The 21,594-nt window shown below is 52.1% G+C and overlaps 1 protein-coding gene across 4 annotated transcripts in view; it reads left to right on the top strand.

Moving 5' to 3' along the window:
* Window positions 1-21,594, top strand: part of DPYD (dihydropyrimidine dehydrogenase) — a 349,138-nt gene that overhangs the window by 176,415 nt on the left and 151,129 nt on the right. For all 4 annotated transcript variants that reach the window (XR_013997127.1, XM_081111986.1, XM_081111987.1 and 1 more), the window contains exons 9-11: window positions 4,557-4,664; window positions 7,152-7,321; window positions 12,248-12,458. Coding sequence is in view for 3 of the 4 variants with exons in the window: in XM_081111986.1 (XP_080968112.1) it covers window positions 4,557-4,664; window positions 7,152-7,321; window positions 12,248-12,458 (489 nt within the window). In the remaining variant the exon portion in view is untranslated. The remainder of the gene's footprint in view (window positions 1-4,556; window positions 4,665-7,151; window positions 7,322-12,247; window positions 12,459-21,594) is intronic.

The following is a 21,594-nucleotide window of genomic DNA, read 5'->3' as shown; positions in this document are numbered from 1 at the left end:
TTTCATGGGCTCCGCTACCCACCTGCCCAGCACCGACCACTTCGAGGAGTGACAACATCCACGGTGTGTATAATGGATGGGATGCACGTTGAAGGTACGGCTGTCCACACGTGTCATTTCATTACATTGAACCAAGGCTTGTAGGGAGAGGGTGCAAATAAAAGGAAACATTCACTTCACAGACATTGTTCTCATTTCATCCTCCCAGCAACACTTGGCCAAGGCGGCGGCTGCTCCGGCGGATTATTGACTTGCCCAAGGTCGCCGTAGAAGTAGAATTTTAATGCAGGAAGTCTGACCTCCGAGGCCTCCTTCTGATTCCATATACGCTGGGTTACAAATAGTTATAGAAACACGGCAGTCGGCAGGAAGGTATCTTTAAAAGATTAAGTGAACAGAAATAAAGAAGAAGAACGGTCACAGAGACGTCGCATTAGCAGAGGCGCAGGGGCGTAGCCAGGGGACAAGCCTCGTGTCCCGTGAGTTGGGTTCCCGAGCCTCTTTCATCTGCGATTTTAAGGTCTTCGGCCTGCACCACGGCCGGTCCCCAGTCCAGGCGGGGACCCCGAGGGCTGAGGCCACACGAAAGGCCTTCTTCTTCGAGAAGAAGGTGAAATCCCAGACAGGAAAGTTCTTGGAAAAGTGAGAAACGCAGGGCACTCGCCACTGACTGCGTTTGGCTGTGCTCAGACTGACCGCGAGGGGAGCCCCTGCCCAGTGGATCTGTCACCCCACATCTTGTGGGACAGCACGGGGTGAGCCTCGAGGACGTGCGCCCCAGGGAGGGCTCCGTGCCCCTGCTGCCAGCCCCCGGCCTGCGGGGGCGCCGAGCCCGGCTCTCCTGGGTGCTGTCCTCTCCACCCCCCGCGCTCCCTGAGGCCCTCCCTGGGGGCAGGTCTGTGCCTCGCTGTCTCTCCCACGGGCTCAGCTGCCACTCACGCGGATGCCTCCAAGAACGAGAGGCAGCTCACCAGCACTCGCTCAGTCCAGTTACCACCGAGGAAGTGACCCGGTAAAGTAACACGCAGGCGTTCCCGAATCTGAGAGGGGCCCGCCGCCTCCTCGCAGGGCCACGGGGACGCAGCCTGGAACGCTCACTCCCCTGTCCCTCCCTAGACGGGGCGTGCACAGCATCTGTGCTGCCCTGGTCTTGCTCACTGAGTGCGCAGCTTAGCAACTTAACACGAGCACAAAGAATGTCCTGTGCGCCTCGCCATCCTTTTCTTTTTTAATATATATTTTTATTGATTTCAGAGAGGAAAAGAGAGGGGAGAGAGAGAAAAACATCAATGATGAGAATCGTTGACTAGCTGCCTCCTGCACGCCCCACACTGGGGATCGAGCCCGCAACCTAGGCATGTGCCCTGACCAGGAATCGAACCCTGACCTCCTGGTTCATAGGTCGATGCTCAGCCACTGAGCCACGCCAGCCGGGCCACGCCACTGGTCTTCCTTCTGTGGTTGTTGCAGAGGGGGAGGTGTTTGGGAAAGAAAGCAGAGATGCGTATTTCAAAGAGCATCAAGCAGTGTGGGATATTGAGTAGCCATTGAAATGGGTTTGTTCAGCCATTTACATTAATGAGCATTTAAATGCAACAGATAGCAGCTGGTTTGGCTCAGTGGATAGAGTGTCGGCCTGCGGACCAAAGGGTCCCAGGTTCTATTCTGGTCAGTGCACAGGCCCAGGGTTGCGGGCTTGATCCACAGTGGGGGGCGTGCAGGAGGCAGCCGATCCATGATTCTCTCTCATCACTGATGTTTCTCTCTCTCCTTCTCTCTTCCTCTCTGAAATCAGTAAAAATATATTTTAAATGCAACAAATATCATTTCAGGTGACTTCGCATGAATGAATAAAAGTCAGTGCTACTGGATAAAAAAATAGAAAAGAAAGTAACCAGCCAGTCACCAAGGGGATGCCCGCACAGAGGAGAACATTCCAGAAAGGGTTGTACCAGGGAGAAGAATCACAAAACAGAGCTACAGCCCCAGGCAGCAGCCAGCCTTCCTCTGCCCCCAGGCGGGAAGCTGGCCACGCACATTCTGGGCTGGATGCGTTTCCATAGGCGTAGGGCAGCACTGAATACTGGGTGTGGAATGCTTAGTTTGTTTATTTATTTTTAATTATATTTTTATTGATTTCAGAGAGGAAGGGAGAGAGAAATAGAAACATCAGTGATGAGAGAGAATCATGGATCGACTGCCTCCTGCACACCCCCTACTGGGGATCCAGCCCCCAACCTGGGCCTGTGCCCTGACTGGGAATGGAACCGTGACCTCCTGGTTCACAGGTGGACGCTCCACCACTGAGCCACGCCGGCCGGCCGGATGGTTGGTTTCAATACCACTCGTCACGTAGCATCCCATTATCTCGGGGCTTACTTCCCGCCTTCCACGTGGAAAGGGCAGCGGCTGCCCAGGCTGGACGCGGGCTTTGCTGCTCACCTGTCCCGTGTCCTCAGCAGCCCCTTCCCCTCGCTGAGCCTCAGCTCCCTCGCACCTGGAATGTGGATCACGCTGTCAGTTGTGTGAAGGGTTTTATGAGAATTAAATAAATTTGTGTGTTTTAACAATCACGGCCAGGCCATGCATTTGGGAACAGCACCTACAGTGCATGATCAGTAAACGTTCCATTAGATTTCTGTCACCTGAGCGACATGATGTTCATGTCTGTTCTTCTTGGAGAACGTGAAAGCGATCCTTTTCGGTCGACCTCACGGAGGTGTTCCTTTGTGTAAGTGCATCCCGAGACACCAGGGTCCCCGTGTCTGTGCCAGGGGAACAAAGAAACGACCTGGATTGCATAAAAGACAAGAAAAAACAGTCTCCACGCCGATCGGCTGCGTTTGTCAAGTCTGTGTCAGCTCCTCTTCATTCATAAACCTCCTTCTTCCCACTGGAAAGTGAATTAAGAAGTCATTTCAGTGTCTTTTTGAAATCATCGTGGTGTAGACACAGGCCTTATTTATTAATACGCCTCCTCCTCGCGGGAGAGCTGCCTTTGATCGATGGGTATTTGCAAGTTTCATTATCTTTCATCGTTCACTCTCAGAAGCTTCATTTTTCTTTCTTTGTATTCCTTTGTTTAATTTGCCAAAGTTTAGTACTTTACTCTGATTTAAGCTTTTTTCTTTCCTTGACATAAGATGTGAAATTTGAAAAAAAAATGATAAAAATTCAGCTACTTCTGTCTCTATTTTTTTTTTTGCATTAACCATTTTGCACACTAAAACTTTATTTGCATGTCTTAGTGCTTCCTGAGGATAAACTCAAAACTGTTTTCTAGAAATTGAGCGCTAATCTGTGTGTCTATCAGACGAGTACAACAATCCATCTCTACCCTTGCCACGAACCGAATTCTCTTAAATCCTTTGTGTATTAGAAGAGAGGAAACCAGACCACACTGTCTTAGTTCATAGTTTTTAAGTTGCTTAGTTAAGATTTTTGGTGCTTTTAAGGTGTTTATATTTTTTCTTATCCCAATTTTTTTTAAATATATTTTATTGAATTTTTTACAGAGAGGAAGGGAGAGGGGTAGAGAGTTAGAAACATCGATCAGCTGCCTCCTGCACGCCCCCTACTGGGGATGTGCCTGCAACCAAGGTACATGCCCTTGATCGGAATCGAACCTGGGACCCTTGAGTCCACAGGCCGACGCTCTATCCACTGAGCCAAACCGGTCAGGGCACTTATCCCAATTTTTGTTGTTCTTTGTTTATGACTGTTGAAAATTTAATGTTCTTTCTTAAAATTGAGAAATTTCTTTATAAAGACATTTTATTTGTTAAAATATTCTCCTGGTGAATTATTTGCCTTTTAATTTGCTTACAATATTTTTAAATGTAGAAGTAGCTGAATTTTTATGCTCAAATATATTTTTTCTTTGATTGTTTTAGTCTTTTTAAAAAAAATATTTCCCATATTCAGGAACTAGTCAAATATGTACCAATAACTTTTTTTAGTTTTTATGATTAGTTTTTTATATTTGGCACTTAAATACATCAGCAATTTATTTTTATTTATGCCATGAGGAAAGACTATAACCCGATCCCAGCCATTGTGGCTTGGTGGTTGAGCATCAACCTGTGAACCAGGAGTTCATGGTTTGATTCCTGGTCAGGGCACAGGCCCAGGTTTCGGGCTCCATCCTCAGGGTGGGGTGTGCAGGAGGCAGCTGATCAATGATGCTCTCTCGTCATTGATGTTTCTATCCTTCTCTCCCTCTCCCTTCCTCTCTGAAATCAACAAAAAAATATTTTTTAGAAAGAATATAACCTGGTGGTTCCCCTGGACACTATATGCACGTGTGCATCCATGCTTCTGTTATGACTGTGTGTGCGTGAGGTGTGATGTCTGATGTGTGCCAGCTTTATATTAAAGCTCTCCTCTGAGGTCTGGTACATCATATTAAGAGCATTCTTCCATGTGGATTTGCTTACAGATTTCTTCCCCTCTAAGAACCACCTGATTTTAGTGATGGCAGCCTTCCATGTGCTTAACTACCTGATAGGACACGTTTCTCCTCCTGCTAATGACATTTTATACATGTTTATCCTCAGGTTTGCCAGAACCCAACAAGGACCACATCTTCCAGGGCCTGACCCAGGACCAGGGCTTTTATACGTCCAAGGACTTTCTGCCTCTTGTCGCCAAAGGCAGTAAAGCAGGTAAAACACAGCGTCTTCCGTTCCTGACGTGGTCGGGTGGGTTACACATTGGTATTAAGTCCAGGCTCCGAGGATGTTGTGCCGCCGGATCCTTCATGACACTCACCTGACGCAGGGGCGGGGGGCCGATGCCCCCGTTAGCCAGCGGCGACCTGCGCGCCCTCAGGCAGGCGTCGCTGGAGGAGGCTTGCTCTTGCAGGCGTCTGAGCTGCCTCCCTAGACATTGCTTCCGAGTGAGAGAGTCGGAAACGAACCGTGGAAGATGTTATTAGAAGGAGTGGCAGGGACTTCAGTTTGGATCCAAGCGCGTTTAATCTTTTCATTTTGAAATTGGACAAACGGTTATACCCAAACAGGCGAGAAGATGGTCTCGCCTGAAGCAGTGAGCGGGTGAAGTGACAGGGAGACTCCGGACAGACACCCTGGGGCGTGGTGTCCGTGTGGTCGCACGGCCTGAGCTCAGCAGCAGCCTGAAGCTTTGCTGTATCTGAGCTGGAGTCGTGTCCTAATGATAAAGAGGCTGAAATATATTCTCCAAAAACAAGTCCGAGCTACCCTTTAAACATGCACACTTTCTTCTGAAATATATTGTTATTGGTTTCAGAGAGGAAGGGAGAGGGAGAGAGAGAGAAACATCAATGATGAGAGAGAATCATGAATCGGCTGCCTACTTCACACCTTCTACTGGAGGTCAAGCCCGCAACCCAGGCATGTGCCCTGACTGGGAATCGAACCGTGACCTCCTGGTTCATAGGTCGATGCTCAACCACTGAGCCACGCCGGCTGGGCCAGCATATATACTTTTAAAAGTCTATTCTGACATTGAATTGCATGTAGAAAAGATAAGAGCTTACATTTTCTCCAAACAATTTTTTAAAGCCATGTCTTTTTCTATAGGTTATTTTATAGAAGTTTACCGCTAAAGATGTGTACCACCCCCTCCGCCTCCTTCCACGCCAGCAGGATATACATGTGACTGAGATGCCTTCTAAGGAAGGTCATAGCACACGTGACCTCATTTGAGAATTGCAGGAGCCGGTTATGTAATCCCAGATACAGACTCTCCCAAGCAAATTGATTATTATGTTTATGACAATTATAGGCCCATGCTATCCAAGATGTCATTTCAAAAATTATAGTAATTTATCTTATCAGCAGTTGTATTTAATCCGATAATACATACCACTCAAGACAGAGAGAGCACCTGCATTTTACCATTTTACACAAATTTTCATACGGACATCAGATCCTCGTTCATATAGGTGCTCTTGAGAAATGCACACAAAAAATTCATTTCCCTTTAATGTTCACTTTTATTTAAAAAAAAACAAACAGAAAAATGGTCAACAGGAGAAAGTTTTATTTTAACTATTTAAATAGTTTCAGAAACTCTTCAGTTACAGAAAGAACGCTTATTCGCAGTATGTTAATTTTTAATGTTCCAAGTTTCCTGAATGGTAATGTACAGCGGGGCTGTTTGCTAGAAGTCTTACAACATCATGGCTGAGCGACATACACGCAGGACACGCTGTGGGTGACGGGCCCAGGCCGTGAGCGGCACTGCCTTTTCTTCTAAGGAAAGTGAACGAAGCCACGTGAAAAACACAGGCCACCCCTTGCCAAGAGAGCGCTCCTCGATTCCGGCTTGTTAGGACCTGTGCCCCTCAAAATGTGTTGCAAGCTAGCCTTCTAGAACAGAGGTTCTCAACCTGTGGGTCGCGACCCCTTTGGGGGTCAAACGACCCTTTCACAGGGGTCGCCTAAGACCATCAGAAAACACATATGTAATTACATATTGTTTTTGTGATTAATCACGATGCTTTAATTATGTTCAATTTGTAATAATGAAAATACATCCTGCAAAAAAGATATTTACATGATGATCCATAACAGTAGCAAAATTACAGTGATGAAGTAGCCACGAAAATAATTTTATGGCTGGGGGTCACCACAACACGAGGAACTGTATTAAAGGGTCGCGGCGTTAGGAAGGTTGAGAACCACTGTTCGAGAAGGTAAGGGGAGGCTCAAGGAACTGACTATGAAATTACATATATGAGTATATGAGCCTTTTTAAACTTTTTAAATTCTACATATATATATGTTATATACACACACACACACACACATTTATTTTTATTGATTTCAGAGAGGAAGGGAGAGGGAGAGAGAAACATCAGTGATGAGAGAGAATCATGGATTGGCTGCCTCCTGCACGCCCCACTCTGGGGATCAAGCCCACAACCCGGGCCTGTGCCCTGACCTGGAGTCACACCCTGACCTCCCGGTTCATAGGTCGACGCTCAGCCCCTGAGCCGCCGGCCGGGCTGTGAGAAAACAGCTCTGCAGGGAAGCAGAGACCTTGATGGGGGCATCCGTCCCGCACGCTGCGCGCTGCCGTTTCCCACGGCCTCGAGGACCAGCATCCTCCGAGCTGTCTTGCGACAGCAGTTTCTCCCCCTAAAGGTTTTTCCTTCTGTCGCCCAGGAATGTGCGCCTGCCGCGCGCCCCTGCCGTCCATCCGGGGCGTCGTGATCGTGCTCGGGGCGGGGGACACGGCCTTCGACTGCGCCACCTCCGCCCTGCGCTGCGGGGCCCGCCGCGTGTTCGTGGTCTTCCGGAAAGGCTTCGTCAACATCAGAGCCGTCCCCGAGGAGGTAAATGGAATGAACCGAGCCGTGGGGAAGCGGGGGGAGGGGGTTGTCAGGCAGCAGGTTTGGGGGGAGGAGACCTTCCATGCGCCTGAGATGGGGGAATGCAAGCGTGAGCGCTCCTGGGCGACGCCTGGTGTGTTTCTCACTCACAGGGTCATGCAGAGATGACTCTGTAAGGACGCTGTCTGTATCCTCATCGGTACCCTTATCCTCAGCGTTCACAGCTTTGACACCTACTTCACTAGTCACACGGACCCCTGCTAAGCCCTTCGTGTCCCCCAGAGGTGCCCCCACAAAATGCGTGGCTGCCGGGCGAGCGCTGTCGTTAGGGACGTTCAGAATTTCCCAGAGCCACCTGTGCTCGCCGCGCGCAGAGGGGCTGGTCGTCCTGCCCGCTCGTCCTGCCGGGAAGACTGGAGCACAGGCGTGGCCGTGGATTTTTCACAGAGCTCCATGCAGGCGTCTTCCGGAATTCACGGCTACTTCCGACTTAGAAGCGCCTCCTTCTTAGGGTGACTGGTGACTAACGCGGGCGAGGCGCCGCTGAGCGCATGCACCATGGCCTCTCGGGTTTCCCTGCTGTGAGGGCAGGCGATGCCTCGCGGAGGTGCTAGTTCTGCAAATGAGAACCCCAGGTCCTTAGAGAAAGATGATCGCGCACTGCACCCAAATCCTGCGACGAACTCGATTTGCGGGGGAATGCCCAGCATGTTTGGAGTCTCTCTATGAGGCAAGAATTATAACCGTAGTCCACAGGCGATCTGTCTGGTGGGGAGTGACCGCGGTGGCGATTAATCTTACGAGAACCTCAGAGGCACCGCTGGCTCCTGGCTGAGCCTCACCGTCGCCGTCTGCTCTGCGCAGGGCTCCATCCAGTCCCCCTTTCGCAGCTGTGAGTTGCTAGGAAGGCCAGCGGCAGCGAAGGCGGAGTCGCTGGGACCACGCACATCAGGAGGCTATCACTCACACACCACCGCGGGGTCCCCGTGGCTTTAGGGCATGGAGCTGGGAGGCACCGCGCAGCTGGTGCTGCAGGGATGGCCGCGCCCCCTTTCTCTAACACGGGGGTCCCCAGGCTCCCCTTTGCATCAGAACCACCTGGAAGCATTTGCAGCAGAGCGTGCCGGGCCCTGGTTCTGACTCAGTGGGTCTGCGTGGGCCCGAGAATGTGCATTGTGAGCGAGTGACCCGGTGGGTGGTCATGGCCGCTGCTGCTCTGCCTGCCACCCACAGCAGCATTCCTGCCAGATGGAGGTTTGATCCCAGGAGGACGGAGCATCCTCGAGGAGGATGGAACCCTGTCCCAGCCGTCTCCGGCCCCTTGCGGCTGCACACATGCTAAGTAGGATGCTGTGGACAGACCCTCCTCCGCCTGGTCCTGAGGGACCCCGGCCCGTCCTGAGCGCCGTCTTCGCAGACGAGGGGAAATCTGCTAATAATCCCCCCAGGGCTTCCCGCACGCCGAACGCGGGAGATTACATTTCACAGGATAACAGAATCCCCCCAAACACGGGTATTAAGAGCTGTAGCCAGATCAGACAGAACTTCCGGAACGCCCCAGGCCTGGGGGTCCCCAGGAGGAGGAGGAGGAGGAGGGCAGGACGCAGCCCCGCGGAGTGAGGGTGGGAGAGGGAGGCGGGGAAGGGCTTTGCAGTTCCCATTAGTCACCGAGAGGAGCATGGAACAAAACCGCTGTAAGAGCTCAGCCCCACACACGCAGGGCAGGGTAAGAATCTACTGTTCAGTATCCGACTGCCCCGGAGCAGCCAAAGGGACAGGTCTTTAATCTGCCCTAATTCACCGGGGCTGCCAGACCTCTCCCGGTGCCCTGGGCTGCGCCCTTTCCGTTTGCGGAAATGGTAATGGTTTAAGGTGGGTATGTCTGCGTCCATATAGGTTAGCATTCAGAAGCTCAGCTGTTCTGATCACGAATGTTCCTTTACTCGTTTCAGTAATAAAAACCACAGTACCAGATTGCCTGGTCTGTTACTCAGGAATATCTTCATCAGTTAAGGCAACTCTAAAATAATTAGCACATCTTTTTTAAAATATATTTTTATTGACTTCAGAGAGGATGGGAGAGGAAGGGAGCGATAGAAACATCAGTGATGAGAGAGAAACATGCCTCCTGCACGCCCCACACTGGGGATCCAGCCCACAACCCGGGCCTGTGCCCTGACCGGGAATCGAACCGTGTCCTCCTGGTTCACAGGTCCATGCTCAACCACTGAGCCACACCGGCCGGGCTGTGAGCACATCTTTCGGTGAAAGCCTGTGCCTTTCCCCTGCAACCTCTGGGCACACCAGGTGCCCCTTGGACATCATCCACATCGAGCAGGCCTGGCCGAGCTGCGCTGAGGTTCTCCTCATGTGCATCGTGCTGGCTACACACGCATTTCCCCACCAGCCACGGTGCCTTTCTGTCTTCACTTAATGATGAGGACTATGACGCTGGCACTATTTTTAGCCAATAACCTGTCTGAGCTGGCAAATTTCATTTTTCTTGGTAAGGGCACTGCTCCTCATGGCTGCTTGCACATGCGGCACCTGCCGTGGAGCGGGAATCTGCAGGGAGCGTGATGGGAGGCCTGTCAGCAGGATGGATTCAAAGGTGCCTGCACACACACACACACACACGCACACGCACACGCACACGCATCGCCCCAAGGGCCCAGCGTTAATGAACGGTCCTCGGGGACTCCCTGGGACTAAGACAGGAAGTACGCCCGCCTTCAGTGCTTGATGATGACATGAATGTTAGAATTTTTAAAAGTATGTTTTTATTGATTTCAGAGAGCAAGGGGGAGGGAGAGAGAGAAACATCAATGATGAGAGAGAATCATTGATCCGCTGCCTCCTGCCCCACTGGGGATCCAGCCCTGGGTCAGAGCTGGACGCTCAACCACTGAGCCACGCCGCCGGGCCAGCATGTTAGAATTTAATGTACGCTGGCCTGGCTTTGCGTTCTGCTCGCTAGAGGTTAGAACCTGTGCTTCCCTGGCCTATATGCGACCTAACAGAGAACTGTCTCATGCTGGTAATTATGATAAATTGAGTTGTGTCATCGTTTCCACAGTGTGATGCCTGTAATATTAATCAGACCAAATCATCACGTTGCATAAAGCTAATCATTAAAATGGCGGCGTGCTGGAGCACTCTATTTTTAGGCCACTCGGCATCGGCCACAACGCCTCTGTGAACGTGGAGGTACATACCCAAGATCAGAAGAATTTTTCTCCACTTCCTCTCACGGTACGAAAATTAAGCAGCAGGTGGATTCATTGAACCTCAGAAATGGAACCTCCTGGCTGTTTCCTCCTGTGTTCCTCCAAGCTGTTACTGGTGGAGCCAAGGACGAGCGGTGTGTTCATTGGTTAATGCACCCGCTGTCTGTCCGGAGGACAGGTGCCATCACACAAATGTAAATACGTGTACCATGGAGCCCGGCCGTGTTCTCAGTGGTGAGCGTGGCCTAGGAACCAGGAGGTCACGGTTCAATTCCCCATCAGGTCACAGGCCCGGGTTGTGGGCTCGATCCCCAGTGTGGGGCGTGCAGGAGGCAGCCGATCCATGATTCTCTCTCACCACTGATGTTTCTGTCTCTCCCTTCCTCTCTGAAGTCAATAAAAATATATATTTAAAAAATATGCATGCCAGGGACATGCGTTCGTACATAAAAGTCGCGAAGACGCTGAGCGCTCGTGGCCACGACAGAGGTTTTCAAAAGCTCTGACCCTGGTTATCCATCCCCGTGTGGCTCAGGTCCTTCCTAGTTTGGAACCTCACGCACAGCCTCTTTGCCTCCCTTGTCAGGGTCCTACTGAGACTCCACCTGTCGGCCGGCCGCAGGGGAGGGCGAGAGCTGACCCAGCCCCCCTTACCCTCCTCCGGACGGTGTTTCCACCTGTTTGATGAAGACTTCTCCGCCTACTAGTTACGACCACACTGACAAAGGCCCGAATTCCCCCCCAAAAAAACAGTAAATAGGAAAATGTGTAGACAAGCTCTCATTTGCATTCTGTCCCATAAACTAGTGATGGGCGTGATAATCAACAGAAAGGAGGGTGTCCCGCCCCAGGCAGGAGTGAGGGAAGAGGGGAAGCCGGACTTCAAGAGGGTGTGCCTTTGTCTTGTGATTCCACTGTCACTGGCATCTCTACCGCAGTGAGACACTCTCTCCTCAGGCCACGGAGTTCCTTTTGGCTTCGTTCTCCCGCCCACCCTTCTGGTGCTGTGTCCTCGGCACAGAGGGCCCACCTCGGCACAGCGGGCTTGACTTTTTCTCCGGCTTGTATGTATGACCGGGCGATCGTCAGCAGGAGTGAAGAGAGGATGCAACCAGCGGAGACCAGGCTGCTCTGGTCGGGAACCTCACACGCACACGCCCTGTAGGGCAGGCACACGGCGCCTCCAGCCCGAGAAACACCTGGTAGTGCCATGAGCGCTAAGCCCCACAGGGCAGCCCCCGTCAGGGCCCTCCCAGGCAGGGAGCTGGAAAACGGAAATAGCAGATAACTGAGTCTCAGCTTTGGCGATAGGAAAAAACTCCCTTCCTTCTTCCTTCCCTCCTTGTTGTTAATCCTCACCGTTGTTAATCAGTGGCGGTTATTTTTCACTGATTCTTAGAGAGAGTGGAGGGAGAGGGAGAGACAGAGAAACATCAATGTGAGAGAGACGCATCGATTGGTCGCCTCCTGCATGTGCCCCGACCAGGGCCAGGGATCCAGCTTGCAACCAAGGTACGTGCCCTTGACCAGAATCGACCCTTCAGTCCACAGGCCGATGCTCTGTCCGCTGAGCCGAACGGGTCAGGGATCGTGTTGACCTGAAGGGCACCCACGCTAGGCGGCACCATGTGAGTGACAAGTCCGGTGTGCCGTGGAGAGGAAGCATGCTCACAGCGCTTTCCCCCTGTCCTGCTTCCTCTAGATGGAGCTGGCGAAGGAGGAGAAGTGTGAATTCCTGCCCTTCCTGTCCCCGCGGAAGGTCCTGGTCAAAGGCGGGAAGATTGTGGGCATGCAGTTCGTGCGGACGGAGCAGGACGAGGCCGGGGCCTGGCGGGAGGACGAGGAGCAGCGGGTGCAGCTGAGAGCCGACGTGGTCATCAGCGCCTTCGGGTCGGTCCTGAGCGACCCTCAAGGTACAGAGGCGGCGCGGACGCGGGCTGGCCGCGGGCTGTTCTTATGGCGCCGCCCTGGCTCCCAGCTTCCTTCCGGGGGTTGTGGTTGTTTGTTTATTTTTTTACTCGAACATTTATTTCCTTCTCCTGGTAGGGAATGCAAGAAATCTTGATTTAAGAGGCTTAGAAATAGCATTTAATGCTTATTATACAGGATTATTTTTAGAGGGGGGATTGGAAAAGAACATTCATCTTCCATTTAAGCCGATAATCAAAATACGTGTTTTATTTTGTTCAAATGTTTGCTTTATTTGTTCTGTAAGAATGGCTTTCTCACCCAGCTGGCGTGATTCAGTGGTTGAACGTCTACCCCTGAACCAGGAGGTCACAGTTCGGTTCCCGGTCAGGGCACAGGCCCGGGTTGTGGGCTCCATCCCCAGTGTGGGGTGTGCAGGAGGCAGCTGATCCATGATTCCCTCTCATCATGGATGCTTCTCCCTCTCCCTCTCCCTTCCTCTCTCTAAAATCAATAATAAAAAACGAAACATTTTTAAGTAATAAAAGAAAATAAGGAATGGCTTTCTCTTCAGTTAGACCTGGAGTAAGACAGTGCGACAGAGCTGTTGTAAGAGCCAGTCTTCAGTGATTCCGATCACAGGGGGTCTGATAAGTGGGCAGAAACAGAGTCTATGGGGAGCACCGTCCCCCTGTCCAGCCACCACTAGAAGCTTCCAGTTAGGAAGTTTGAACTCGCTCTTTCCTCTGGATGGACACACCGACCGCGGAGGGAGGAGAAAGGCTATCACGTGGGGACGAGGGAGGCAGTGCGGTTGTAGCATTCCAGCCGAAGGGGAGCGGCTGGGAGAGACCTTCCGTGCCATGTTTCCCACACACAGCGTGTCTGCGGCCACGGACCATGGAAGCTCCCGCCCTTTGCGGATCCTTCACCTTCTGACACACACTGTGGAAATGACGGTTAACTCTCTTATTTACGGAAAGGATCATAAAAGAAAAGCGTTTCTCTCCATCAGAGATTCATTAAGAACAATAACCGCCCTCGCCAGTTTGGCTCAGTGGGTAGAGCATTGGCCTGCGGAATGGTCCCAGGTTCGATTCCAGTCACGGGCACCTGCCTGGATGCAGGCTCGATCCCCCCACTCGCGGTGTGCAAAAGGCAGCCAATCACTGGTTCTCTCTCATCATGCATGTTTCTCTTTCTCTCCCTTTCCCTTCCTCTCTGAAATCACTAAAGAGATATCAAAAATCTGAATAAGAGTTATTTAAAAAAATAACGACAACCAAAAACACCCTAGCTCTGTCTGTGACTTCCCGCTCTCGCTGAGCTGAAGACACTAGTGTCTGAGGCGGAAGAGACACTTGCGTGCAAATGTGTGAAACAGATAAGGGAGACGCGCGAACAGGCCTCGGGGTAGCGGATCTGCAAGACGTCACGCATCTCGGTATCTGGAAACTTCCAGATGCTCAATGCCATCAAGATGGATGTCTTCAAGTAGCTGGACGATGGCCTGGGCTGTCACTTCTCGTCTGGCTGTCTGTGTGACACGTAGGCACCGTCACGGCGTGGTTTGTTTATTCATTAACTGGCTTCGGGGAGAAGAGCAAGAGCAACGAGTGCATCACATTCTGTTCTCCAGAAACTCAGCCGCTGCTTCCTGCTCTGCACGGCACCCACCCCAGAGCGAAAGCTGAGTCGGGTTCAGCCGGCAAGTCTCTGGCCGGCTCGCCTGTCAGTCACAGCTCCCCCCCACCCCCTGTTGTCTTGCCTCCTCCCTTACCGGTTCCTTCCCCAAGCCCACTGCTGGTGGAGGCGAGGCCCCTCCCTGCACAGGGCTGTGCGCTCACTAACCTCCCAGGTCCTGCTGCCCCAGGCACAGAGCTGGGTTCTGGGGATGAGGCCGCCAAGAGGCAGATGCGAGCCTGGCCTCCAGGAATGGATGGACGGGAGACGCCCGTTTCAGTGGATGGTGCCGGGGGCAGTTACATGCTGGGGAAGCGCCCAGCACAGTCGGGGCATCCAGGGAGGCCTCGGAGGAAGCAGGTTGGCACTGAGCTCGGAGGAGGCGGGGTAGCCAGGTGGAGAGGGGGTGGAGGCAGGAGCAGCAGGGAAATTATGCAACTTGCTCAGCACACTGTTAGATTCAGCAGGCATTTTGCAGTCACTTTAAAAACTCTATTAGGAAAAAAAAAAGCCTGTCTTTAGAAAGTTGTCAACAGCCTCCTTAATTCATGCGTGCTCTCCTCTTTGTAAATGAAGAGCTGCGCTTTCCATCTCGTTGCTGAAATGGACCTTTTCAGTGGGGATTTCTGCTATTCATTGTCTCACTCTGCATCGTGCAGTGGGCGTTTCGTAGTGTCCGGCGAGGTGATGGGCACAGGCCCGGGGAGACGAGACGAGGGAGCATGAGAGTCTGTGCCTATCAGGGCCTCAGAGGCTCATGGGAGAAGCAGGTGTGGAAATACACACGTTGCCACATGGTGCGCTAATCACAGGGCACTTCTGGACTGGGTTTCACAGATGGAGTAGGAGTTTCTCTCCTAGCAGGAATGTCACACCCAAAAGTCTGAGCTGACACCCGGCCCTGTGCGAGCCGAGGTGAGGAGTTCTGTGCGGCTGGATCAGATGCTGGGAAGTCAGACCGGGCGGAATGTGTGGAGGGGTGCGGGGGCAGGAGATGCGGCCGCACCTGTGTGTGGGCTCCAGGGACGTGCGTGCTAAGCTGGGGGTTTGAGTTTCGCCCACTAGGTGTCCCGGGGACCAGTGGGGAGGTTGGACTATGGGAGAGGTTTTCGTGTTCATGAGAACATTGTGGTAGGCGGTGGGTTTTCCTTCTCTGCTTGGGTGTTGAGCCTTTCGAAAGGGTCTTCCAATCGTCGGAGATCAGAAACCAGGCAGCACCTTCGAGGTGGTTCACCTCAGAGGTCAAGTGCGGCTTGCAGTGCTGACCCAGGTGGGACCACTCCGCCACTCCCAGGTGTGACCAGCCTGTGCTCAGGTGGGCAGCTCCAGGCCACGGGCAGGAGAAGGGTGTGTTGTGTACACCTGGTCTCTCCTTCCAGCGTCACACACTGGCCTTGCTCAATTCTGCTCTTTTCTTTTTTTTTCTTTTTTCTTTTCGTTTTTTATTGATTCAGAGAGGAAGGGAGAGGGAGAGAGAGAAACATCGATGATGAGAGAGAATCATGGGTCAGCTGCCTCCTGCACGTCCCCTACTGGGAATGGAGCCTGCAATCCAGGCCTGTGCCCTGACCGGGAATCAAACCCCCTGGTTCACAGGTTGATGCTCAACCACTGAGCACTGCCGGCCGGGCACTCATCTCTGCCCTTTGAGGGAAGGTGAGTAGGATGCAGAGAGCCAGTGTGAGTGAGACACCAGTGCTGCCCCCTGGAGGGAGACCCGGGCGTGGGCCCAGCATGTTGCTCTGCGTGTGCTGGAAAAGATGCCTGGGATAAGACAGAAATCGCATCCATGAAACCCGTGAAAAGACTGGTTTTGTTAGTTGTTCACTGCCACACGTCCAAAACGGAAACCATCCCACAGCCACAATATTTTGAATTTAATTGCGTCTATAGACGCTTATAGGGTCTACAAAGGGTTGAAGGGCTCCTGGTGAAGGTTGAGATTCAGGCAGAGGAGGGAAAACTACGGAAGAACATTCGGAGTGAAGACACCCTCTGGACGTAGGAGACCCGGGACTGGGTCCTTGGTGTGGTCAGAGGCGGACGGAGCGTCTGGGGCGGGGTCTGGGTAGACGTCCCTGTGCAGGTGGAACTCACCGAGGCAGCAGGGAGCCGGGGGGAGGGAGGGGGCGAGGCGCTGCACGGGGATTGGCCGGTCCATTCAACAGCAGAACCGGGGCCAGAACTCAGGAGACACCGGAGGATCGGAAGCAGACACAGGGAAGCGTTCCCTGCCGCTTCTGTCTTTCCGCTGCCGCAGCCTAGCGCCTCCAGCTGTGGCTGTCCATTCAGGCGATGAGTGAAAGCCGTTATCCCCTGAGTTTTTAAACAACTTCCTACAAGTATGAGAAATGGGGCCTTTCTTCTGGACGCCCAGGAGCCCGCCCCCACGGCGTGCCGGGAGGTCACCCTGGCTCCTGCCGCCCCTCGATGGGCGGTGCCTTGCGGAGAACACGCATCCCGCATGGACGGGGTGGCCGGCGGCTCTGCGCCCCCGCGGGCTCCCGTCCCATGTTATGACGCCCGAGGAGTAAAACGTGCGTGAACCCCGTGTATCGGCCGCTCCACGTTGAGAATGAACCCTTTCCAGCCCTTTCTGTACGCTGCCTCGCTTCTCACTACGTGCGGGGCAAGAACCGTTCCAGGAAGCCAGTAGGAAGACTGTCCATATGTTCTCCAAGACTGTCCTAAGGATCGGATCCTTGTTTCTGGCTGGAAGACGTGTCGCCTTCCTGTCACAGAATTCCCTGCGCAGCGTGAGGTGAGGTGGTGGAGTCCAGCCCACGTCCCGGCACCTCTGCAGAATCACCACCCACAGGAAGGGTCTCTTCGCAGAGCTGCTCTTTGAAGTTACTTGGAAAGCGGGGAGACGATGAGGAGGGAGGTCCTGCTGGTAACAGTGTTGAAAGTGAGTTGGGTCCTTGCCGGTGTGGCTCAGTGGATAGAGCGTTGGCCTGGGAACCGAAGGGCCCGGGGTTCGATTCCCGTCAAGAGCACATGCCCGGGTTGCGGGCTCGATCCCCAGTAGGAGGTGCGCAGGAAGCAGCCCCTCAGTGATTCTCTCTCATCATTGATGTTTCTAGCTCTCCCTCTCCTCTCCTCTCCTCTCTGAAATCAATACAAATATTAAAAAAAAAAGAAAGAAAGAAAGTGAGTTGGCATCAACAGCACATCACTTACAAGTCCCCGGACGTCCCCCGAGCACAGCGTGCTGTTTCTGTAATTACTTTTCCTCCCTCTGTTGGCTGCGTGGGCACAGGTGTGTTTCCCCCAGTGGATGGCTCTGCTCCGAGCCTTCCCTTATCTTTGCTTTTCAGATCTCACCGGCGGTTGGTAGCATGTGCATTCTTGCGGGGAGACGGCGGGTGGAACCGTCCTTTTCCCATCAAATCAAAGATTACATACCAGCAGCAGAGCAGCGGCGTGTTCTAGGAGTGGCAGGGGAAAGGGTAGGGAGTGGAAACAGGTCGCATCCTTGTCTCAGAGAAGTCAGAAGGCAGAGCCGAGGTTGCTCAGCCTGGAGGGGGCGGCGTGGGTGTCCTGGGCTCTGCTGCCCACGGCCCATCACCTGTCTCTCTCAGACGTGAGGTAGCGGACGGTACAGCCGGAACCTGTTGATCCTGCGATGTCCAAGCAAGGACGCTACAGGCACGGCGTGGATTGTAGGCTGACGTCCGGGAATGAGGGTTTTTATGTGTGTGGCACATCCTTTTTGTTAATTGTTTGCGTTTGTGTTCCTGGCTCCAAGCACAAGATAAATGAACCCTGTGCCTGCTTAGGGTGGTCTTGGGTTGCATTCGACATTGACCTCCGTAGATGGCTGTTATAACTGTGTAAGTTGAGAAATTACATTGAATCCTATGTCACATCTATCCCCGACATGTGGAAGCTACCCAACACCAGAGTCAGGCATGTGCCCAGGCAATGTGCTGGGCACCCCTGCTCGCGGACACCCAGGGAGGCCCCCAAGCTTCATGGGGTCTCGTGCTCTCCGGGGCCAGCCTTCTTCCTGTGCTCGCCATACGTCTGCTGCTGTTTAAAATGCGTCTTTATTGTGGAAAGTATTACAGATGCCCCTTAATTCCCCACTGACCCCTCCTAGCCCCGCCCCCTGGCTTTCAGCACCCTGTTGTCTGTGCCCACGGGTTACGCATCCCCGCAGACATGTTCTTTGGTTGATCTCTTCCCCCCACCATGAAGGAACTCTTCAAATTGTGTTTTTTTTCTTTTCAATGGTATGTTTTTATTGATGTCAGAGAGGAAGGGAGAGGGAGAGAGATAGGAACATCCACGATGAGAGAGGATCATGGATCGGCTGCCTCCTGCACGCCCCCTAATGGGAATCGAGCCTGCACCCCGGGCCTGTGCCCTGACCGGGAATTGAACCGTGACCTCCTGGTTCATCGGTTGATGCTCAGCCACGGAGCCACGCCGGCCGAGCAGAAGCCGTGGTCTTGATGTGTGCACTTACTTATGCACAAAACCTGTTGAAAAGAAACGCGGCTGCATGTCTGAAGCCTGCATGGAAGGATGCCTCCAGCCGATCGACAAGGGAAAGGAAAAAAGCCGTAAGATGGATATCAGAAAATAACATTAATGAGCTGCTAAAGCTAAAATTACAGGAACTTATGAAATTGGTTAAACATAAAAACCATTAAACTGTTTACTGAAGCTTCACAGATATACTGCAGCTAATGAGCATTCTGCTATTTAAATAAGCCCAAATTGAACACACATTCCACAGATACATAATTAGTCATGGCAGTCAGACTCACGCGGACTCGCTTTTAAAGCTCTATTTAGGGAATCTTTTCCATTTGATTTATTTTGTTAATTAAAATATTTTTCAGTATTCACTTATATTTTAATAATATTGTTTGTGCACGCTGTATAATTTACTACTGTTTTTACTTGGGCTTCAAATGCAGCCAATGGGGAATCTTAGAGTAAACATTTCTCTTAACCCCTTTCTGTCATTATTTGTATCGCTTCACGATCTCATTCGGCATTCTGGAAAGTTCTCTCACTGAGGAGCATGTATGACACACCCCGGGAGCCTTTCTGCTTTCTTTTTCCCTGCCTCCCAATTACCAAGAAGTATTAAGCACCCAAATGTGCATAGAATTATGATGATCAGGGTCCAAATCAGATTAAGGGATGATCTGTTCCTTCCAGGAGAGTGTGGTCTTAAGTAGATGGTATCATTGAATATAAATAAGCAAATCAAAGTGCGGCGTTTGGGGACCCAACCGAGAATCTGAAAACAATCCCCACGCATTTCCTTCAAGGACAGCGCCCTCCTGGAGGAGACGGCTCCCGGATAAAATGAAATCGGATCTTCAAGGAGTTTCCAGGTTTAAATAGATGGGATTACTGCAGAGAAATAAACAAAGCAAGGTGAAGTGCTTGGGCCATTTTAATTCTGAATTGATTCCTTGGTCAGTTGAGGAAATGAGAAGGAGGCTCCCCGGGGAACGCAAGGGAGACGGAAGGAGTTGCTGTGGGCTATTGTCCATCTTTTGTGCTTGACTCAGGCGCCTGCCAGTCTGAGCATCCAGGGCAGGAAAATGAAATCTGTATTTTCTCGCTGCCCGGATCCTACCAGCTTGTTCAAGCTGCACGTTATTTACCCATAGTCGCGGGGGCATCCAGTAGTTAGCCACGCAAGAGAGATTAACCGAGGGCTCTTCCGTAGGCAGTGCATTTGCCACTGGAGACGTGTTATTTTAGAAACTTTAAAGGACAATATTTGCTTTTATTCTCCACAATGGCTCTCTAATTGTGGAAATAAGACTTACAGGAAAATTCGTAAGTTGATCGTAGGTTATGCAAAATTAAATATGAATGCTAGCTAACGGGACAACAGCCATTACATTTTCCATATTGCTTTTTTCAACCAAAAACTACGCACGGAGCCCCTCCTGTGTCCCAGTTACAGGGCTGGGCGCCGGGAAAGGCACTGACTCAGATGTCCCGGGACTCGAGGAGAAGTTACACGGCTGCTTGCTTAATGGAGATGGTTGTGTTAATTTAACATAAAAGGACGCGAAAAGGTCCCAGGGGATGAGATAGCCTAAAGGCTGTATCCAGAAGCCTGGCCAAGACCAGATCCTTTGCTGCCCCTCTAATGCCCGTTGCTTCCTCCTAGAGCCCCAGTAGTGAGGCTTCAAGAAACGGTTCAGGGCACATGCCTCGCTTTCTGTGGCCCCCGTACCAAGGGTCAGTGGCAAGGAGGACTTTGGAGTCAGAAATAAGTGGATTCGGATACCAACACTGCCACCCTTTGGCTATTCCCAGGGTGATAACAGCTCCATGAGAGAGCTGTTCTGTGGTCTCAGGGAGCTCATGCCCGCCTTCTGCCTCGGTACAAGGGGTCCATGGTGCGCTCACGTTCCTTCACATGCTTCACTAGGCAACGGTGATGCCACTGAGACGGAAGAAGTCACCCAGAGAGAGTTTCCTTTGGATGAATTGGAGCCCAAGAAAGATAGGCAGTGGTTCTCAACCTTCTGGCCCTTTCAATACAGTTCTCATGTTGTGGCCCAACCATAAAATCATTTTCGTGGCTACTTCCTAACTGTAATGTTGCTACTGTTATGAATCGTCATGTAAATATCTGATATGCAGGGTGGTCTTAGGCGACCCCTGTGAAAGGGTCATTCGACCGCCAAAAGGGTCACGACCCACAGGTTGAGAACCTCTGGGTTAGAGCTAGGGAGAGCCCGGAGAGAGGGACATCCTGCCATTCAAAAAAGGAGATCAAATTAACGGGGTTCCACCCTTGGACGCTACAGAAAAGGCAGAGGGAGGAGGCCCAACGCCCCAGAACGCGCTGGCTATGGAGACCGTATCTTCCCTCGAGGCGCGGACTGGAAGGGATCATTGGGTGGTGAAAACAGTCAACAGTCAGTGTAAGGTATTCTAAAAAATTAGGTAAAGATGGTAGTAGGCCGTGAGAAAAGAAAACCATTTTTCCAAAGGAGAGGAGACGAGGCAAACGCAGTGTTCTAAGGAGAGTCCGAGATGGTATGTAAGGCCCGGAGGAGCGGCAGGCGCAGAATCAAGGTTGGCTTTTCTGACTTGGGAGGGGCTGTGAGAGGCCATGAGGACGCCTCTGAGGGCCCGGGGTGGCTGGGAGTGGCTAGCAGGTTGCTTCAGAGACTCCGATGCAGGCGGCGATGCGAAGGCAGAACCCAAGCCCTCGCATGTGATGGCTCTGAGTTGCTGAAGGCACCCCCTGGCCCTGGCCCTTCCTCACCCCGGGTTCCTGCAGGGGCCCTCGCGCCCCCGGCCCTGTCATGAGAGATGCTTTGCTCTTGCCGAGATCTTGCTCTCGGCGTTGATTTACCAGGGACTGTTGTCTCTGTGCTCTGGTCCTCGTGGCGAATGGGTTCTGCAAAATGAAACCACAAGCACAGAGATGGCTCCAGCTACGTGTTCAAGATGCCTGTGTGTTGT

This window comes from Myotis nattereri (assembly GCF_964212035.1).
Source record: "Myotis nattereri genome assembly, chromosome: 18".
Taxonomy (NCBI): domain Eukaryota; kingdom Metazoa; phylum Chordata; class Mammalia; order Chiroptera; family Vespertilionidae; genus Myotis; species Myotis nattereri.
This window is presented reverse-complemented; position numbering and strand designations above follow the sequence as displayed.